Source organism: Quercus lobata, chromosome 9 (genome assembly GCF_001633185.2).
Source record: "Quercus lobata isolate SW786 chromosome 9, ValleyOak3.0 Primary Assembly, whole genome shotgun sequence".
NCBI lineage: Eukaryota > Viridiplantae > Streptophyta > Magnoliopsida > Fagales > Fagaceae > Quercus > Quercus lobata.
Window position 1 is genome coordinate 12,847,641 of NC_044912.1, and position 17,197 is coordinate 12,864,837.

At 34.8% G+C, this 17,197-nt stretch overlaps 1 protein-coding gene across 1 annotated transcript; it reads right to left on the reverse strand.

The window, feature by feature from the left end:
• Positions 1–11,072: 11,072 nt before the first annotated feature.
• Positions 11,073–14,260, reverse strand: LOC115960799 (probable polygalacturonase). The gene is made up of 5 exons (XM_031079789.1): positions 14,200–14,260; positions 13,206–13,523; positions 12,516–12,636; positions 12,173–12,418; positions 11,073–11,957 (listed from the first exon to the last, which is right to left on the reverse strand). Exons 1-5 carry the CDS (start codon positions 14,227–14,229, stop codon positions 11,269–11,271), a joined length of 1,404 nt encoding a protein of 467 aa, XP_030935649.1. The 5' UTR covers positions 14,230–14,260; the 3' UTR covers positions 11,073–11,268.
• Between the last annotated feature and the right edge of the window lie 2,937 nt (positions 14,261–17,197).

Below are 17,197 nucleotides of genomic sequence, written 5' to 3' on the forward strand. Positions count from 1 at the left end.
TTTGTATTGGGTTAGAAAGAGAACGATATTTTCACAATAAATTTTAAGTGGTGGGTTGTTACTAGTTGTCATTGTTGGAATAAAAAAGTAATCTTAATGATAAGTTCAAATTTGAATTAACTTATAATTTGTTGTAAAAATAATGTGGACGTAGATATTCTAGATTAGAAATTAATGTAATGATATTTTTACTTAATATTTTTATAATATTTATACAATAAATTATTGTATTGGATTAATATTTAAAGTAATGTTAATTCTATAATAAATTCATCATAAATCTTAGGTTGAAAAATGTTTATTTTCAAAATAAATTTCTATATATATATTGTGGGGCCCAATGATTTGAGGCCCTGGCCCGTTTATTCATTGGGGCCCAAGGCCCGAGCCGAGGAAGGTTATAGCCCAGGCTCGGTAATACGAGTACAAAATAGTCTTGGGGCACAGTCAAGGATGATTTAGTCCTCTGCATGTCCGAGGTCTCACTGAAAGGAAGGGCAAAAACGGTATAGGAGCAGTTTGGAAAAAATCTAAAAATATCTAGGTCAATAGAGAAGGATACGCTGGAAAGTGTAAACGACCCGGGAAAGCTGCCCTTACTGCCATTCAATACTCTGCACCTGACAGAGCCACACTCTCCAGCTTTTACAACCATCCCCAACCACTCTGGATATGAGCTGATGGGACAAGTATCAGTCCTGGAAAAGTCGATCCTACACGTGGACGAAGGATAAGGAATATATGCTAGTATAAAAGGAAAGGTGGGAAATCTAGAAGAGGGGTTGAGAAAAATGGCCAAAAACCAGAGCCTCCCAGCCCGCCTCCAGGAGAAAGACTCCTAGGGCGAAACCGACCTAACCATGTACGAACACCACGAAAAACCCACCGTCTGATGACTAAGGCCTAGCCTTTCAAACCCACGCTCTATAAGTGATATTGTTTGGGTCTTTTTACGTGCGAACCCAACACTGTTACGGGTCGTTACAAATCGTGTCCATACAATTGACGTCGTCTGTGGGGAAGGCTTGTGTTTTGGCATAGGCGGTAGAACGAGACAGTTCCCTTGTCATTTCTAACAGCCGGTTGTAGTATTCTAGTGTAAAGTTCCACTAGGGGCTATGTTTCTGTACTAGGGACTGCGCTTCGTAACGTCAGTCGCGCAGATGGTTCTAGGGGCCTGGCCGAGGGGCTAATTCCCCTAAAAACCAAGGTCTTATGCCATAGCCGAGCGGTTAATTCCCCCAACTACTTATCAAAACTGAGTTTTGGACAGAACCAAGGTATTGTATGGTCCTCGGACTCAAACCTATAGGGAAACCAACTACTTAAGTATCTATCAAGTTTTTGACAGAACCAAGGTATTGCATGGTCCTCGGACTCAAACCTATGGGGAAACCAACTACTTAAGTATCTATCAAGTTTTGGACAGAACCAAGGTATTGCATGGTCCTATGACTCAAACCTATGGGGAAACCAACTACTTAAGTATCTATCAAGTTTTGGACAGAACCAAGGTATTGCATGGTTCTCAGACTCAAGCCTATGGAAAGATCAGCTACTTAAAAAGAATTCTAAGTTGCTCAATCCTCGGGTCAAGTACCAGAAGGGGTTAAAGCTACGAAAGTTATTAGGAAGATGGTGAAACGCCTTATTACTCGGCAACCTGTAGGGGCTGTTCATTTTTGGGTTATATGTCTTCGGATGATTACCTCCTACACCGCACCGAGCATTCAGTGGTCATCTCGGCTATTTTGGGGTAAGTGTTGTTTTTTCAGGTCGGCATTATTGTGCCAAACAACTCTATTAAATTCATGATAATATCTTTTCCTTAGCGAGAGTTTTGACCCTAAGTGTCATTTGTTCAAGTCGGTATTATTGTACCGAACAGCACTCGTAAGTTCATAATAGCGCCATTTTTCCTTGATAAGGGATTTCAGCCCTAAGTATTGTGCTCTTAGGTCGGAGGTATTGTGCCAGACCGCCCCAATAAGCTCATCATAATATCCTTTCTTTTTCTTCTTAATATGGGTTTCAGCCCTAAGTATCATTTGTTCGATTCAGTATTATTAAGTCGGATAGTTTCAATAAACACAGAGTAAGATCTTTTTATTAACTAGGATTTCGGTCCTAGGCATCGGTCGAAGTGTAAAAATAAAAAGAATTCACAAGATAGTATGTCTATTCACGGCATAACCATTTGTTCGATTCAGTATTATTAAGTCGGATAGTTTCAATAAACACAGAGTAAGATCTTTTTATTAACTAGGATTTCGGTCCTAGGCATCAGTCGAAGTGTAAAAATAAAAAGAATTCACAAGATAGTATGTCTATTCACGGCATAACCATTTCAGAAATAAAGAGATAGAGCATGTGAAATAAAGCAGTAACGACTTTTATTAATATAAAGAGGTATTACAACGTACAAAGAAGGGCTTAAACAAGCCTATACAGAAGGTGGATTACAAAAACAATAAAAAAAACAAACAAACAAACAACAACAATAAGACAAATAAACAGTCAGATGTCTTTTTAAACTCGTCTCCGAAATCCTTCCAAACTCTGCCCCAGTAGCGCTCATATTGAGAAGAGGACCTTCTTTAGAGAAAGAAGGAGGAGAAGAAGAGAAAGAAGGATGAGAAGAAGAGGAAGAAGGAAAAGTACCAGGATGGATCTGGTGGTGGAAAGAAGAAGAAAGAAAGGGAAAATGAGGCACCAATGAACGAAAAGAGGAAGAAGTAGGGGCACTTAGTCCCTATGTCAGTCCTGACTCCTAACACGCTGATGCCATGTTGGCTATGCTCATGAAAGAGTGGCTGGTACTGATAATGGTTGACCCCAACTCAGTCGCACCGAAAGTTTGACGCGACGAGCCCCTGCTTCGGATTTTGGCTGAAAGGAGGATGAGAAATATCTTGAGTCTCTGCCATCCCTGCCCTGACCGAGCCATTTTTAGCTTTATAAAAACATGGTATTTCTGAGAAGGGTATGGTTCCTTCATTACTCACTCCTATCTTGAATGTATCACAATTTAAGGTGTAACTAGCAGATAAAGTAAACTCTGGAGGTGGCCAAGGGTTTCTGGTTTCAGAAGGATTAAAAGGGTCTCTATATGAAAGAAATAACCTCATGCCTTTATTCTTATATGAAGGGCAAAACAAGAGGTATTTAATCTCTCCAAATTTCCAAGAAAACCTGTAAACTAGAATATACCCGTTCCACTTCCCCACACCGTCAAATACCGTCCAATTTGAATGGTCTCGTAAAGGGAAATCTTTAAAGGCGCGTTTTTTGATAATCAAAAGGCAAGAACGCGTCATGAATGAATTCAGAGGAATGTCTCGTAACCCAGAATGTTTCCTGGGTAGATGAAGAGACACCAACATTAATGAAGGATAGAGTTAAAATGAGCCGTAATAAAGGCTTAGCATTATCAAAACCCTCCTCTCCAACCAAGTGGTCGGACAGCAGGATTTTGAGGGGCTATTATGGGGTCCAATGATTTGAGGCCCTGGCCCGTTTATTCATTGGGGCCCAAGGCCCGAGCCAAGGAAGGTTATAGCCCAGGCTCGGTAATACGAGTACAAAATAGTCTTGGGGCACAGCCGAGGACGATTTAGTCCTCGGCATGTCCGAGGTCTCACTGAAAGGAAGGGCAAAAAGGGTATAGGAACAGCTTGGAAAAAATCTAAAAATATCTAGATCAATAAAGAAGGATACGCTGGAAAGTGTAAACGACCCGGGAAAGCTGCCCTTATTGCCATTCAATACTCTGCACCTGACAGAGCCACACTCTCCAGCTTTTACAACCACCCCCAACCACTCTGGATATGGGCTGATGGGACAAGTATCAGTCCTAAAAAAGTCGATCCTACACGTGGACGAAGGATAAAGAACATATGCTAGTATAAAAGGAAAGGTGGGCAATCCAGAAGAGGGGCTGGGAAAAATGGCAAAAAACCAGAGCCTCCCAGCCCGCCTCCAGGAGAAAGACTCCTAGGGCGAAACCGACCTAACCATGTACGAACACCACGAAAAACCCACCGTCTGATGACTAAGGCCTAGCCTTTCAAACCCACGCTCTATAAGTGATATTGTTTGGGCCTTTTTAAGTGCGAACCCAACACTGTTACGGATCGTTACAAATCGTGTCCATACATACATATATATATATATATATAGAGCTATTTTAGTTAAATTTTCATTTTTTACTAATTTAATATATTTATTTATATTTTAAATAATTATTCAATTAATTATGACTTCATCATGGTTCAACCTCGGTTCGACCTTAAAAACCTTGAACCTCTCTTTTATACGGTTTTTTAAACGGTCTGGGTTTCAAAACCATGATACATATTACCCAAATATTCTCCATGTTATTAAGCTCCATTCCCTATATAAGCCCCATAAATTGCCCTGGGCCCTCTCACAAATATTACCCATTATATCCCATATATTGTCCAACTTGGGTTCTCACAAAAATATTCACCATATTGCTACCAAAATTGGACCACAAAATTATGCTATCTCCATAAAAAAGCCCAACAAAACCCCCCCTCTAAAGCCCATTATGATACGGCACTCTAAAGCCCGTTACAATACGACACCTCTAAAGTCCGTTACAATACGGCACCTCTAAATTCCATTATGATACGACACCTCTAAAGCCTGTTACAATATGACACCTTTAGAAGCCTGTTGCTACACGACAATATTTTTAAAAAATCTTACGAAACCCAAATATTATTTTGGCATTATTTTATAAAGCCCAATTTGGCACTTATTTTACAAAACCCAAATCTATTTTGGCAACTATTTATAAAAGCCCAAATGCTATTTTGGCACATACTTACAAAACTCAAATATTATTTTCTTGTTTTACATATACTAAATCCCTCACTCATGGGAAATATAATTACTCATCCCTCAAGAAATACCTCTCTTACAAGATTTATAAAAGCTCATGTATATCACCTATGGCAAAACTATTCAATTTGTAGGGATAACTAAGCCCAAAGAAGCTCAACTACAATGCCCAGCTGAGCCAGCCTAACCTATACACAAATCTCAGCAGCTGGAGATCACGTGAGCTGACCAGCCAAATTCCAGCACAACTAAACAACTGGAGCCCATTCCCATTAAGTCCCAACTTGTCCAATCAGATCAGAAGATGACACATGTCCATTAGGGGTTAAACCCTTCCTTCACAAGCTAAAATTCCATCATTTCTCATGTGACATAAAGTTGAAGGTGATGTGACAGAAAGTTGGGAAGCTTCAGCCAACTGTCCCTTCTTTCTTCTCTAACCCATCCGATCAAGAACCAAGAGCAGCCATGACTAGGCCATTAAAGCTCCTGAAAAAACTTAAGATTAATTCATTTTCATACTAAAAACGTGTATTCTCTGGTTCATGAACCAAGCACATGAACTTTAAATGGGAAAACTTAGGAAAATGTGGTTTGGAAGGCACTAAGGGAATCCCAGCAGAGTTCCCAGCAAGGGCTCCAAGATTGACACCTGCCTTGGGGTGATACAATTTGCCCTAGGGAGCTCTAATTCTAGCAGTAGCATAACCAAGATCATTAGCCTAATGCATGTTTTAATCCCATCAGCCAAGGCCAATCAGCATTCAATGCTAAATCAGAATCCCAACTGTTATTACCCAAAATAGCAAACAACTTCTAAAAGTTGAGCTTACCACTCTTAGCTAAAATCCTAGGAACGATTCTCTAAGGATTTTCTAAAGATTGAGAAAGATTTAACAGAGATTATTTGCTAATTACCCCCTAAAAACCCAAATATAAAGGGAACTCTCCATTAATGCTTCAGGGGGAGGAAGATACACACCAAGAAAGAACTCTTCCTTAACCTCTTTGTTTAAACCTTCTCCAAGCTCTGAAAAAGTCACTGAGTTCTTAGTTTCAAGCTTAGAAACTGAGTTCCCCAGCTCCTAGCTCACAACCACTCCTCATAACTCTATTCTCATAAACACTTATCTATCCCCAGCAGAAAGCCCCAGTAGCTTTACTATACACACTCTCTCTTTCTATTCATACTACCTAAAATATTCCTCATTACTTACTATATTCATAAGCATGCCTTTGTACCATAATGATCTCGCTGCGCTAGCTGGGATCTCTTTCTCTCCCTTCATCTCACACTAAGTTTTTCTCATTATTTGTTATAATGGAACTCATGATATTTACTTATTCATTTACTATTGAAAGTTATGATGTAACTGTTACTATAGAATTTTTCCCTTTTATTGTTGTATTAGAAGACTCTTCTCCAGAGCTAACGGATTCTGAGTTTGAAAATGTGGATACTTACCTTAATCTGTGAAATAGCTAACAACTGGAAGTTTATTCTGTTTAGTCTTACTTTACTGCTAGGCTATTTTCTGCAGAAACATTTTACTGCTGGGCTATTTCTTATAGTATGTTTTTTAACCATGCTGATGTGTTTGCTGTAGGGAGTGTTTATGGGCCACTCTTGTCAGTCTCCATCAGGCCCAAGGCATAAAATATAGTGAATTCCTTGGATCTTCACCGATAGCCTTTGGGTCGTGCATCAAGCTCATCGTCGAGTTTCAGTTTAGGCCCCCAACCCAACATAAATCTCATTTGTCAGAAGTAAAACTTTTTTGTCCCTGACATCCGCTTAATATATACAGATATATATATATATATATATATATAAATTCTTTCAAATAGCTTTTTTTTTATTGGGTCCAAAATACCCCTACACCCTAGGGTTAAGTAGGGGCAAAATTTAGTAAAAATGCTTCTTTAACTATCATGTAAAACACTTTCTACAAAATCAGACCACACTCATTGGTTTTCAAACTTAGTTTGTTTCTTCCTTAGTTCTCCCAATTCTATCAATTATGTGTTAATCTTATTTCCACCATTATCATCATCTTTTCTATTTGCTCATGCTTAATGGTATGTGTATGTCAATGTATATTGCTCTTTTCTATTTTGGTTTTTTTATTTAAAAATATATAAATTAGAAAAGTTCTAAAAGTTTTTAATCATAGCCATGGCAACATGTTTATTGTTGAGATTTTCGCAATTGGTTTATGTTGAATTTGGTACATTACGCCTTTGCCTTTTCTTCATTGTTTCTAAAAGCTTAGTATTATGTTTGTTTTTCTTTACTACAAGGAGAAAGCCTATGGACATTTGCTTTTATTTTTATGAGTTGCTCTTTCGTATTTGCTTTCCTGTATTTGGTTTATAATTGGTTTCCTTACTTTGTATCATTATCCTATCCATATCATTATCTTATCTTATTTTTCTTTCTTTTTTTTGGGGTTTTTTTTATGATTAATTAATTAAAGTAGTGAATAATTTAAATAATGAATTGTGAAAGCAAGTTAAAGGGTGTGTAGTGGTAGACAATAGACACTAATGGAGAGATAGAAATACAATTCATTATGGTCGGTTTGATGAGTAAAAAATTGTGCAATAATCTAAATAAGTAATTATTTCTTTTTTCACCGCATATTCTTAGTGTGATGGTCACTTTACAAGTATAAGTGTTTGTGGGGTGTGGGGTGTGGGGTATGGGGGGCAAGGTCCGAGGTTCATGTCCCTAGAAAGGAGCTTCACACACACATATACACTTAGATTAGGTTAGAGTAGAATTTCTATCTTATGTCCAAAAAAATTATTATTTCTTTTTCTCCATTATCACTTTAATTAATTACTCCAAGTACTACATAATCTGAAATTTCCATGAATAAACCGTTAATTCAACCTCATTTTATGTATGTTTTGGTTTTAGTATTCTTTGTGATTAGAATTGCGTTTATGAATTTTACAATCTTTGAATGTATTCTAAGTGGTGCTCTCTTTTCCATCTATTCTTTTTCTTTTTGATGTTTGTTGTTTTTCTTATATTTAAGCCTTACTATTATTTTTTGTCTTTTTTAAGGGGTGGCATATCAACAATTTTGTTAGATTGTATAGAAGGCACATTGGTTGAATTCGGATTAGAGACTTTACAAAAATTATTGTATGATTCAAGGTTCACATAAAGTGGTAGTCAATCTATCAAGTGGTTGTTAAAGACCTTTTATTTTTTATTTTTTATTTTTTTTTGTTGTTGTTGTTGTTGTAAATATCCTACCAATGCCTATATTTATCAGTGTAACACTACGTTTTCAATTAATTGAAACTTTGTGATTAAAAAATGCAAAAACTCCGAATTATGATAAATAAAAATTATTCTTTACAACCAAAAAAAAAAAAAAAAAATTTAAGAGCCTTTGACAGCAGAGAATTAGTAATTAACTTTCTATGTTGAAATCTTTCAAGATACCATATATAAAGGTAAGAACGTTGCGTTATTTGCATCCAACTTTCTTTGGAAATGGAATTTAAATTGAATTAAAGTCATCCATCTCAAAAAAAAAAAAAAAAAAAAAAAGGTCATCCATCTCAAATTTATGGGCCCACATGCATTTGGTCATCAGGTGGGTTCAAGAAAAAAGAAAAAATCGTCAATTTAAAAGTCTAAAGTCTAAACTTTAGGTTTCGCTTTTTAGATATGTGAGATATATTAGATTTTTTTATGAAATTTAATTGTTATAATTAATTATTTATTTTGAGAAATTCAGTACTAAAAATTTTATCTAAAAAAAAAAACAATTATATTCAACGGTGTGATTTCTGTCGTTTCAATAATTAAAAAAAAAAATAACTATGTAATTTATTGGTTAATGTGATTATTTAATTAAATGTAATTAAGTAATTTAAGAAATTGTATACAAATTTTGTCCTTTTATTAGTATTCGACCTAGAATCTTATTTGTTTTCATCACAGCATGATTAATTTTTAACAGGGATGAATGATTCATTTCAATGATGAGTGCATTAAATATGGCATTGATTTTTTTTTTTTTTTGAGAAGAGGATTGCGTTGCTTTGATTGGTGAGAAATTATCAATTTGATTACTATTATTTTTTTATTCCATAATTTTTTTATCCACATAATTTATGACTATTATAGTAATGAGAAGTTAAATTTTTTTTTTTCTTTCTAAAAGGATAGTGTTTGTTACACACAACTTGTTACACATAAGTTTGTGCGTACAATATGTGTCTAAGAGTATTTATCCATCCTAAAATTTTGATAAGTTTACAACTTCCATTATTTTGCTATTTTATGGCAACAAAATATTCTAAAATTTGAAAATATTCATTTGATCAAACCCTAACCACGGTTTGGTGATAATGAACAATTTTTTACCACCTTCCCCCCCCCCCCCCAAAAAAAAGGAAAACAATGATTAGGATTTGGTTAAGGGAATTTTTTTTTTTTTTTAACCACCTTACTACTTTTAATATAAGGACTAATGTGTATTTTTCTTTAAATTTCAACAGAGGGGAATGTTATCTGCCTAAAGGTTGGGATCGAGTGTCATTTCCCTAGACATTGGCAAAAACATAATTTTTTTTTGGGGGGCCAATAAGAAAAATTATATATACTTTTATTTTTTGTAAAAATTAAAAGAGGAAGGAGGAGAATGTTTAAAACCCATGCCCCCTTCCCTCCTCTAGTGCCCCCCATATCTCAAGGGAGGTTTGTATAATTTATCTTAAACTAATCACAAACACATGTAATTGATGGAAAACTTTGAAATATATATACACACTATAGTGTTAATAATAAACTATAAATGTCATTGATAATATACTAATTGTGTGAATTTATCACGATATTCATTTTTCATGAACCAAGTTCACTGTTCCTTCAATTAATTTCTTGTTGTGTCATATTTACATATTAATTTAATGTTGAATTTATGATGTGTTAATGGAGCTTCATCAAAGATCAATCAACTACATTGTGTTTGCAAAATTCATATGGATCTTTGTCATCTTGCCTAGGGGTGTCAATTCGGGTTAGCATGTCGGGTTCGTGTCATGTCAAGGTAGGGGTATTCGACTAAATGGCTCAACCCTAACCCGATCCTTCAACCCTAACCCGACTTGTTAATAAGGCGGGTTGACCTGATCCAACCCATTTGACACGCTTAATAAACGAGTCGTGTTGGGTTGACAAGAATGTAACACAACCCTTTTCAACCTGTATAATATTAAATATAACATCCATCTAGAAATAATTTTTTTTACATCCCAAAAAGCAGTGCATACACTTCAAGTCTTCAACCCATATTTAAAATAACATAGTTCAACAAAAATATAAGATTCATCTAGAAATAAGTTCTTTACATTCCAAAAAAAGTGCATACACTTCAACTCAAATTCAAAATAACAAAGTTTAATAAAAATAAAATAACATAGTTCAACAAAAATATAATATCCTTGGAACTCGCCAAATACTAAGTATTAATATTGAAAGAATTTGAGCAAACAGTAGACTAATCCTAACTATGACCACGATTATCATCCATAGATTTTTTGTTGATGTCCAAATTCATAACATCTTCCACAAGCTCATCCAATTTCATTTGTGCAAGTTCTATGCCAAAAAAAAAAAAAAAACAAAAGTATTAGTAGTTCTAGGATTTGTAAAGTTTCAATTTCCAATTATATCCCTTGTAAATTTTTGTAATTACTCACTTTTCTTTTTAAATTTAAAATATATGTTGGATATAAAAGGTATTTGACAAATCTAAAATAAAATAAATATTTATTTGTTATACGAGTTAAACAGGTTGTGTTAAGTGGATCATTTCGAGTTGACACAAATAAATTGGCGTGTCAAACATGTCTATTGCGGGTTACGCGAGTTGACCCGCTTATGACACGTTTCTTATCGTGTCGCTTTCGGGTCGACCCGTTTATGACCCAAACCCATTAAGGCTCAACTCTAACTCGAAAAAACCCGTATTGGATTCGTGTCGTGTTCGCGGGTTGGGTCGAACATTGTCACCCTTAATTCTTGCCCTCCAGAGCTTTATTAATTGGTTCTCTATCTTTTTGGGGGTAATTAAATGGATCATAGACGAAATAAATAAATAAAAAAGCCTTATTTTTTATTCACTTAATTTCCCGGTGAACCAGCATGTTTGAAACATAAAGTATATTTTACTCTCTGCTACCCAAAAAAAAAACCAAAGTACATTTCACTCTTAAAAAAATCAAGTCTTCAACTGATCATTAGAAAATAATCTTTCAAAAAGGAATAGATTTTGTGATTATTCGTGTGGTCAATGTGCATGTACAAAGTACATATATGGTGTTGTAACTTATTAGGAAGCTTTTCCTCAAAAAGAATAACTTATTAGGAAGCTATTACGCGGAAGAACAAGTCTTCAACTGAACATCTTCAATGGGCAGCCTATCAGTGGGGAAGACACAATTCACACCTCGCTTCTCAGGCAACGAAGCACATGGCTTAGGAGTCACTTTGCTTGTCACTCCAGCAATATCAGTACAATTCCATGGTAGTTTATCTTCCTTCAGATTCATAGTCATGGTCACATTAGAAATGCATATTCCAGTGAAGGGATCACCCGTAATTCCGTCAAGTCTTCCTGCAAAAGTAACGTTCGTCGCCACCACATCTCGATAATTAATTCCATTAATCTCTGGAATTGCTTTCAGGTCGAAGTTATTGTCTGGATGTTGATTATAATTGCCTGCCATCCAGAAAGCATACTTCATGTTCTTCAAGGTCATTCTTCTTACATAGATGTCCTTGACATAACCTCCTCTTCCAAGAGCAGTTTTAACTCTGACAGCTGATTCGGTATCAATGGCTGTGATGTCTTCAGCTCTAACATCTTGGATTCCACCAGACATTTCGCTGCCTAGAGCAATAAGAGCACTGAAAGGAGAAATGCAGGTAACCCTTCTAATGATTAGGTGCTGTGTAGGAATTCCAACTTTGTATCCATATTGATCCCAACCACTTTTCACGGCAATGCAGTCATCACCTGAGACTATGTAGCAGTCCTCGATACGAACGTTTGAGCATGAATCTGGAAACAAAAACTCAGCAGTGTCAATGATCGATGTCATGTGAAAATGATGATATATCAATCGTAAATTGTTACCATAGGTGAAAAATATAGAGAAAAAAATGTTGTGTTTCTATCATTAGTCCTTAAAATAGGTGAATGGCAAGGGAATAAGTAATTAACCTTTCAACCTCACATTAATCAAAGCAATTAGGACAAGTGCCAAACATATATACCTGGGTCTACACCATCGGTATTAGCTGAATAAATTGATGCAATGATTGTGAGCCCTTTGACTATTATATTACTGCTGTAGATGGGATGGACAAACCATGATGGAGAGTCAAGTAGAGTGAGATCAGATATCTGGATTTGATTGGAGTACATGAGCTCAATCATGTATGGTCGCGTCACGTTGTATTCCTTGGCACGGTACTTCGTCCACCAAGTAGAACCCTGGCCATCAATCGTGCCATTGTTACCTAATATAATGCCATTACAAATGGTATCCATTAGACATTGTTAAAGCCAAAAATAATTATTAAAAAAAAATTAGAGTTCTGATTAATATATAATTACCTGTGATTACGACATCAGTGAGATTTGTACCGAAAATTAGAGCGCTTAACCGTCCACCAGGTGCATCCCTTCCTCTTCCATAAGAAGGCAACACAGGAAGAGGAGGCCATTGTGACTCATCCTGACCATTTGATCACACATGAGTATAGCAAACGATGGTTAGAGAAACAAATAATCAAAGAAAATAGTTTTACTTTTTTATAATTAGTGTATACCTAAATTCTATTTGTGGTAATTAATTACAAACTATATATATGGATAATTGGCTAGTTACAACCGAAATAAAGATTTGAAATCTAGATATATTTGTTAAAAACACAAAAAACTGGCTAACAGTTGAGCTACAAGGCTCTTGTCAGCTACAAATAATAACTTGAGTTAGTGTTTTCCCTTGTTTTCAGCTTCGGATCAAGTAAAGGCCAATACATTTTATGACAAGTTGATTTTAGCAGTTCCTTGCTTTTCAATTATCATGCTATAATGGTTCTGGTTTAATTTCATGGCCAAAATGTGAGGCTGTTTTCAAATTTCATGTAAAAGGAAAAATGTAAATGGGCCCCCTCAACTATTAGGGTGTTTGAAATAACTTATTTTCTTTTAATTATTTTGCTCAAAACAAGTTTGCAACCAAAATTTTTTCATCTAACAAAACGATTAAACTGTTAAAAAACAAACAAACAAACTATATACCTGTGTTCCAAGAATAACGGCACCTTTTTCAATAAAAAGGGTGAAATGGCTGGTGAGATTAAAGCTTCCAGTTAACCATCTTCCAGGTGGTACAATAAGTTGTGCCCCACCATCCGATGCATATCTGCTTAGATTACGAATTGCAGCATTAAAAACCTTTGTGTTTAATGTTTTTCCATCACCAACTGCTCCAAAATCAGTCAAAACTGCAGTATGCTTTCGACAATTTATTGCCTGATACGCTAATTTTTGGCTATGTAAACTGCATTCTGCGACTCTTAAACTTAGCATTCCCAAGATCACAATCGCTGCGAGAACCTGTACAATTGTTATCAATTATCGTGTCAAGTTTTATTTCCCTTTAATAAGAAGGAAGAAATGCTAAGATGCATATCACTTTCACAACAAATTCTAAGCGATAGGTTGTTACTGGTTTTAATTTGAACCTCATCATTAAAATTATTTTTTTACCCACTATAACAGTAAGAAACAATCTACCAGTGGTGAATTATCATTTTTTTACCACCTGATATTTGTTATGAAAATGTTGTGAATTATCATTTATTTTATGAAAATCATAAAAAAAAATTTATAAATAAAAGTACAAAGAGAAGTATTACTTTCACAACATTTTCATAAAACTTTCACAACAAATCATATATGGTATATAAGTTGTTATTGTTTTTAATTTGAACACATCACTGAAATTACATTTTTGCCCACTCAGTAACAACCAATAACAGAATACCACTTATGATTTATTGTGAAAATGTTGTGTATGTAACACTCTTGGTGTAATGGTCACTCCACAAATATAAGAGCTTGTGGGGTGTGGGGGGCAAGGGTCAAGGTTCAAATTTCTAAGAATGAGCTTCACACACATATACACTAGATTAGGTTAGAGTAGAATTTTTATCTTAAAAAAAAAAAAAAAAAAAAAAAAAAAAAAAAAAAACACAAAGCAAGAAAACCTAGGAGTTCGTGGAAAACGTACATTGGTTTTGAACTTTAGAGATAGCCCCATGTCGTGAGAAGACTGAAGGGCGAAGAGAATGTTTAATTAAGATTGATTTTCATTGTAGAAGAAATTAAAAGGGAATTTATAGAGTTGTGGGAGTGAATTCTGGAAGGATATCTGCGTCACATCTATCTTTGGGATGGTCATAGAGAAAATCATGTATTCTGTGTCTATTTTTTCCCAGAGAATTAACTTCATTTATATATAAATTAATTCACCCTTTTTTTTTTTTTAACAGAAAGTTTTAATGGAGAGTCAGGTTAAAAGTTAGGTACCACTTTTCAGGCGTTATATATTAGATGTTTAATGTTATCTTTTGTAAAAAATTTAAATTAAAAAAAATAAAATAAAATAAACAGTTAAATTCAGTTATGTAATTTCTATCGTTTCAGTTATATAGTTGGTCAATGTTTTTATATAATTAAATCAAATTTCCTTGAGTAATTTAAGGAATTGCATATATTTTTGTCCTTTCATTAGTAGGATATTTGAGAAATATGTGTAAAAAGACAAGAATTGTTCTGTTAATCTTGACTTAGTCAAGTTTGCTAATTTTTTGGTGGGTTTCAAACTTTCAGTTAGCTCAACAGGTAAAGTTTTTTATGGTTAAATAAGAGATTTGAGGTTCAATTTCCACCTACATCAAAAACCTATTGATCAGAAATGATGCTTAACCAAAAAAAAAAAGGTTTCTCCTATTAAAACAATAACAAAACAAAAAACAAAAAACAAAAACTTTCCCTAACTATGGTGAGGATTTGGTCAAGGGAATTATTTTTTTCAAATTTTGAAATATTCTACTGGTTAATAATAAAGAAGTTCTACGTTCACAACATTTTCACAACACTTTCATTACAAGTCTTAGATAGCAGGTTGTTACAGGTTTTTAATTTGAATTCACCACTGAATTTAATTTTTTGCCCAGTAACAACAGCAACCTGCCACTTGGGATTTGTTATGAACATAGCATTTCTCGTTAAACCCTTAGCCTTAGATTAAAAAAAAAAAAAAAAATTAGCAATGTTTTTATCCAAACTTGGATTGCATAAATTTTTATAAAACTCACTATAGGATGGTTAAAAAAAAAACACATGTACTATTTAATTAAGTTACATGATTCATAAAAAATGTCATGTGGCTATAAGTACACATGGATGGTGTGGCGGCGTGATTAAAAAAATATAGTGATTTGGGCCCGAACCCTCAATTTATTTGTTATCTAGTGATGTTCTTGGCTTACAATGGGAGATCCCAAAAATAGTTGGCTACTGCGATGGATTGGGCCTTTAAGTTAATCCTTGTTGGTTCACTGGAGGTCAAGCCAAGGATATTATCCTCTTACCGAGCTCACTCTTCTAGGTCCTAAGCAGGGCTTCAGTTCCCTAGTTTTTTAACCTTTCCTTTCTCTCATGTTTCACACCCCAATTTTTACAACCTCTCTCACCTTGACATCCTTTCCCTTTTATACTCTCTCGTTGCTGGAGTCCTCATGATGATAAAATTGCTCACCAGTGTGTAGGACCTACCAAATTAGGGGTTCAAATAGCTATCTGGGTCTGTGACAATGTTCCCACCTGTCAAATCAATTATCAGTGGTGGGAACCATCCTTCTGACGTTGGGGGATTGCTTACTAACTTGTGCCTAACGTCAATTTAGGTGCTCGGGTGCATGTCAGTCTTTGGATGGGGCCATGGGTCCAAGCTTCAAACCATTTCATAGCTTGCTCATCCTCGGGCTGAGCGTATTCTCTAGAATGGACCTCTCAACATCTTCGGCCCAACTTTGGAATGGGCCAAAGACCTATCCCACTACAAATGGTTTTTTTAATTGCCAAGTAGTGGGTTGTATAAAAACCTTTTCTTTTTTCTTTTAGGTAGCTAGTGTGGGATAAGGAGTGAGCCTCGAACTATCTTTTTTCTTTTTTACATGGGATGCCACAAGAGATGTTCTTAATCTTTTTGGACTATTACTTGAACTCTTTACCATTCTATAATTTTTTTTCTTTTTCTTTTTAATGTTTTTAATGTTAAGCATGCTTTTTTTTTTTTTTTACCCAAAACGGGAAATTCATTAAAACAAAAAAGAAGTTACATCAACTGCTAACTGATCAAAAAGAAAAGAGGGCGGGTCTTCAAGCCAGACACAACAAGAGGAAGAATACTATAATTGATTATTGATAAATGGATCTCATAAAAAATTATTTTAAATATAATGAATTAGTGTGTGCAAAGTTGTGGTGAGAGTGCGTTTTTTTAATATATAAAAAAATAATTAAATAAAACGACAATGGAGAAGGTATGAGATTCTAATATAAAAGCACATCACAAACTAAAAAAGTGCTTCTCTTTAGTTCTCACATGAAGAAACTAGCCTCTAGGAGGTAAAAAAAAAAAAAAAAAAGCTTCCCCCAACCCCAACTCTAATCTTTCTTACACACCAAAACTTTTCCTTTTAGTTTTTATATTGTTTACGAGTAATACAATTAGATATTCTTGGAGCACGGAGAATGGTGCTACATCCTCTCACATTTATGGTGGGGTTTACTCATTAAATTCATGGTGGAGTCCATTATGAACGTGTGAAAAGGGAGCACCATTTATTTATGCTTTGAGAGTACTTAAGAATTTTCCCTTATTTTCACCCAAATGGCAAGATTCACAGCAATTTATTTTTCTTATCCCAATTTTTTCTCCTTTTTCACCAAAATTGCAAGATTCATAACACCTTATCCCAATTTTTCTTTCCTCAATTCATTTTCAATTAATGGTTCCCATTTATACACAAAATAACTAATTAAAAACTATTTAGATTTCCTTATACGGTACTAAAGCCCCATCCAGTATCTTTTTCTTTTTGTTTTCTCTATTTTTTATCTCCACCATCTCTTTCCTCCTCTTTCATAGTATCAAATTCTAAATTTGCTATATCCAAATTTTAAAGACTTGAAGAGAAAAAGAAATATTGAATTCTACA

Excerpts from the sequence above, each read along its gene's own strand:
- LOC115960799 (XM_031079789.1), bottom strand. The coding sequence starts at position 14,229 with ATGGGGCTATCTCTAAAGTTCAAAACCAAT. Across the intron at positions 13,524-14,199 it reads CTCTAAAGTTCAAAACCAAT|GTTCTCGCAGCGATTGTGAT; the intron begins GTACGTTTTCCA and ends ACAATTGTACAG. Across the intron at positions 12,637-13,205 it reads CCGTTATTCTTGGAACACAG|GATGAGTCACAATGGCCTCC; the intron begins GTATATAGTTTG and ends TCAAATGGTCAG.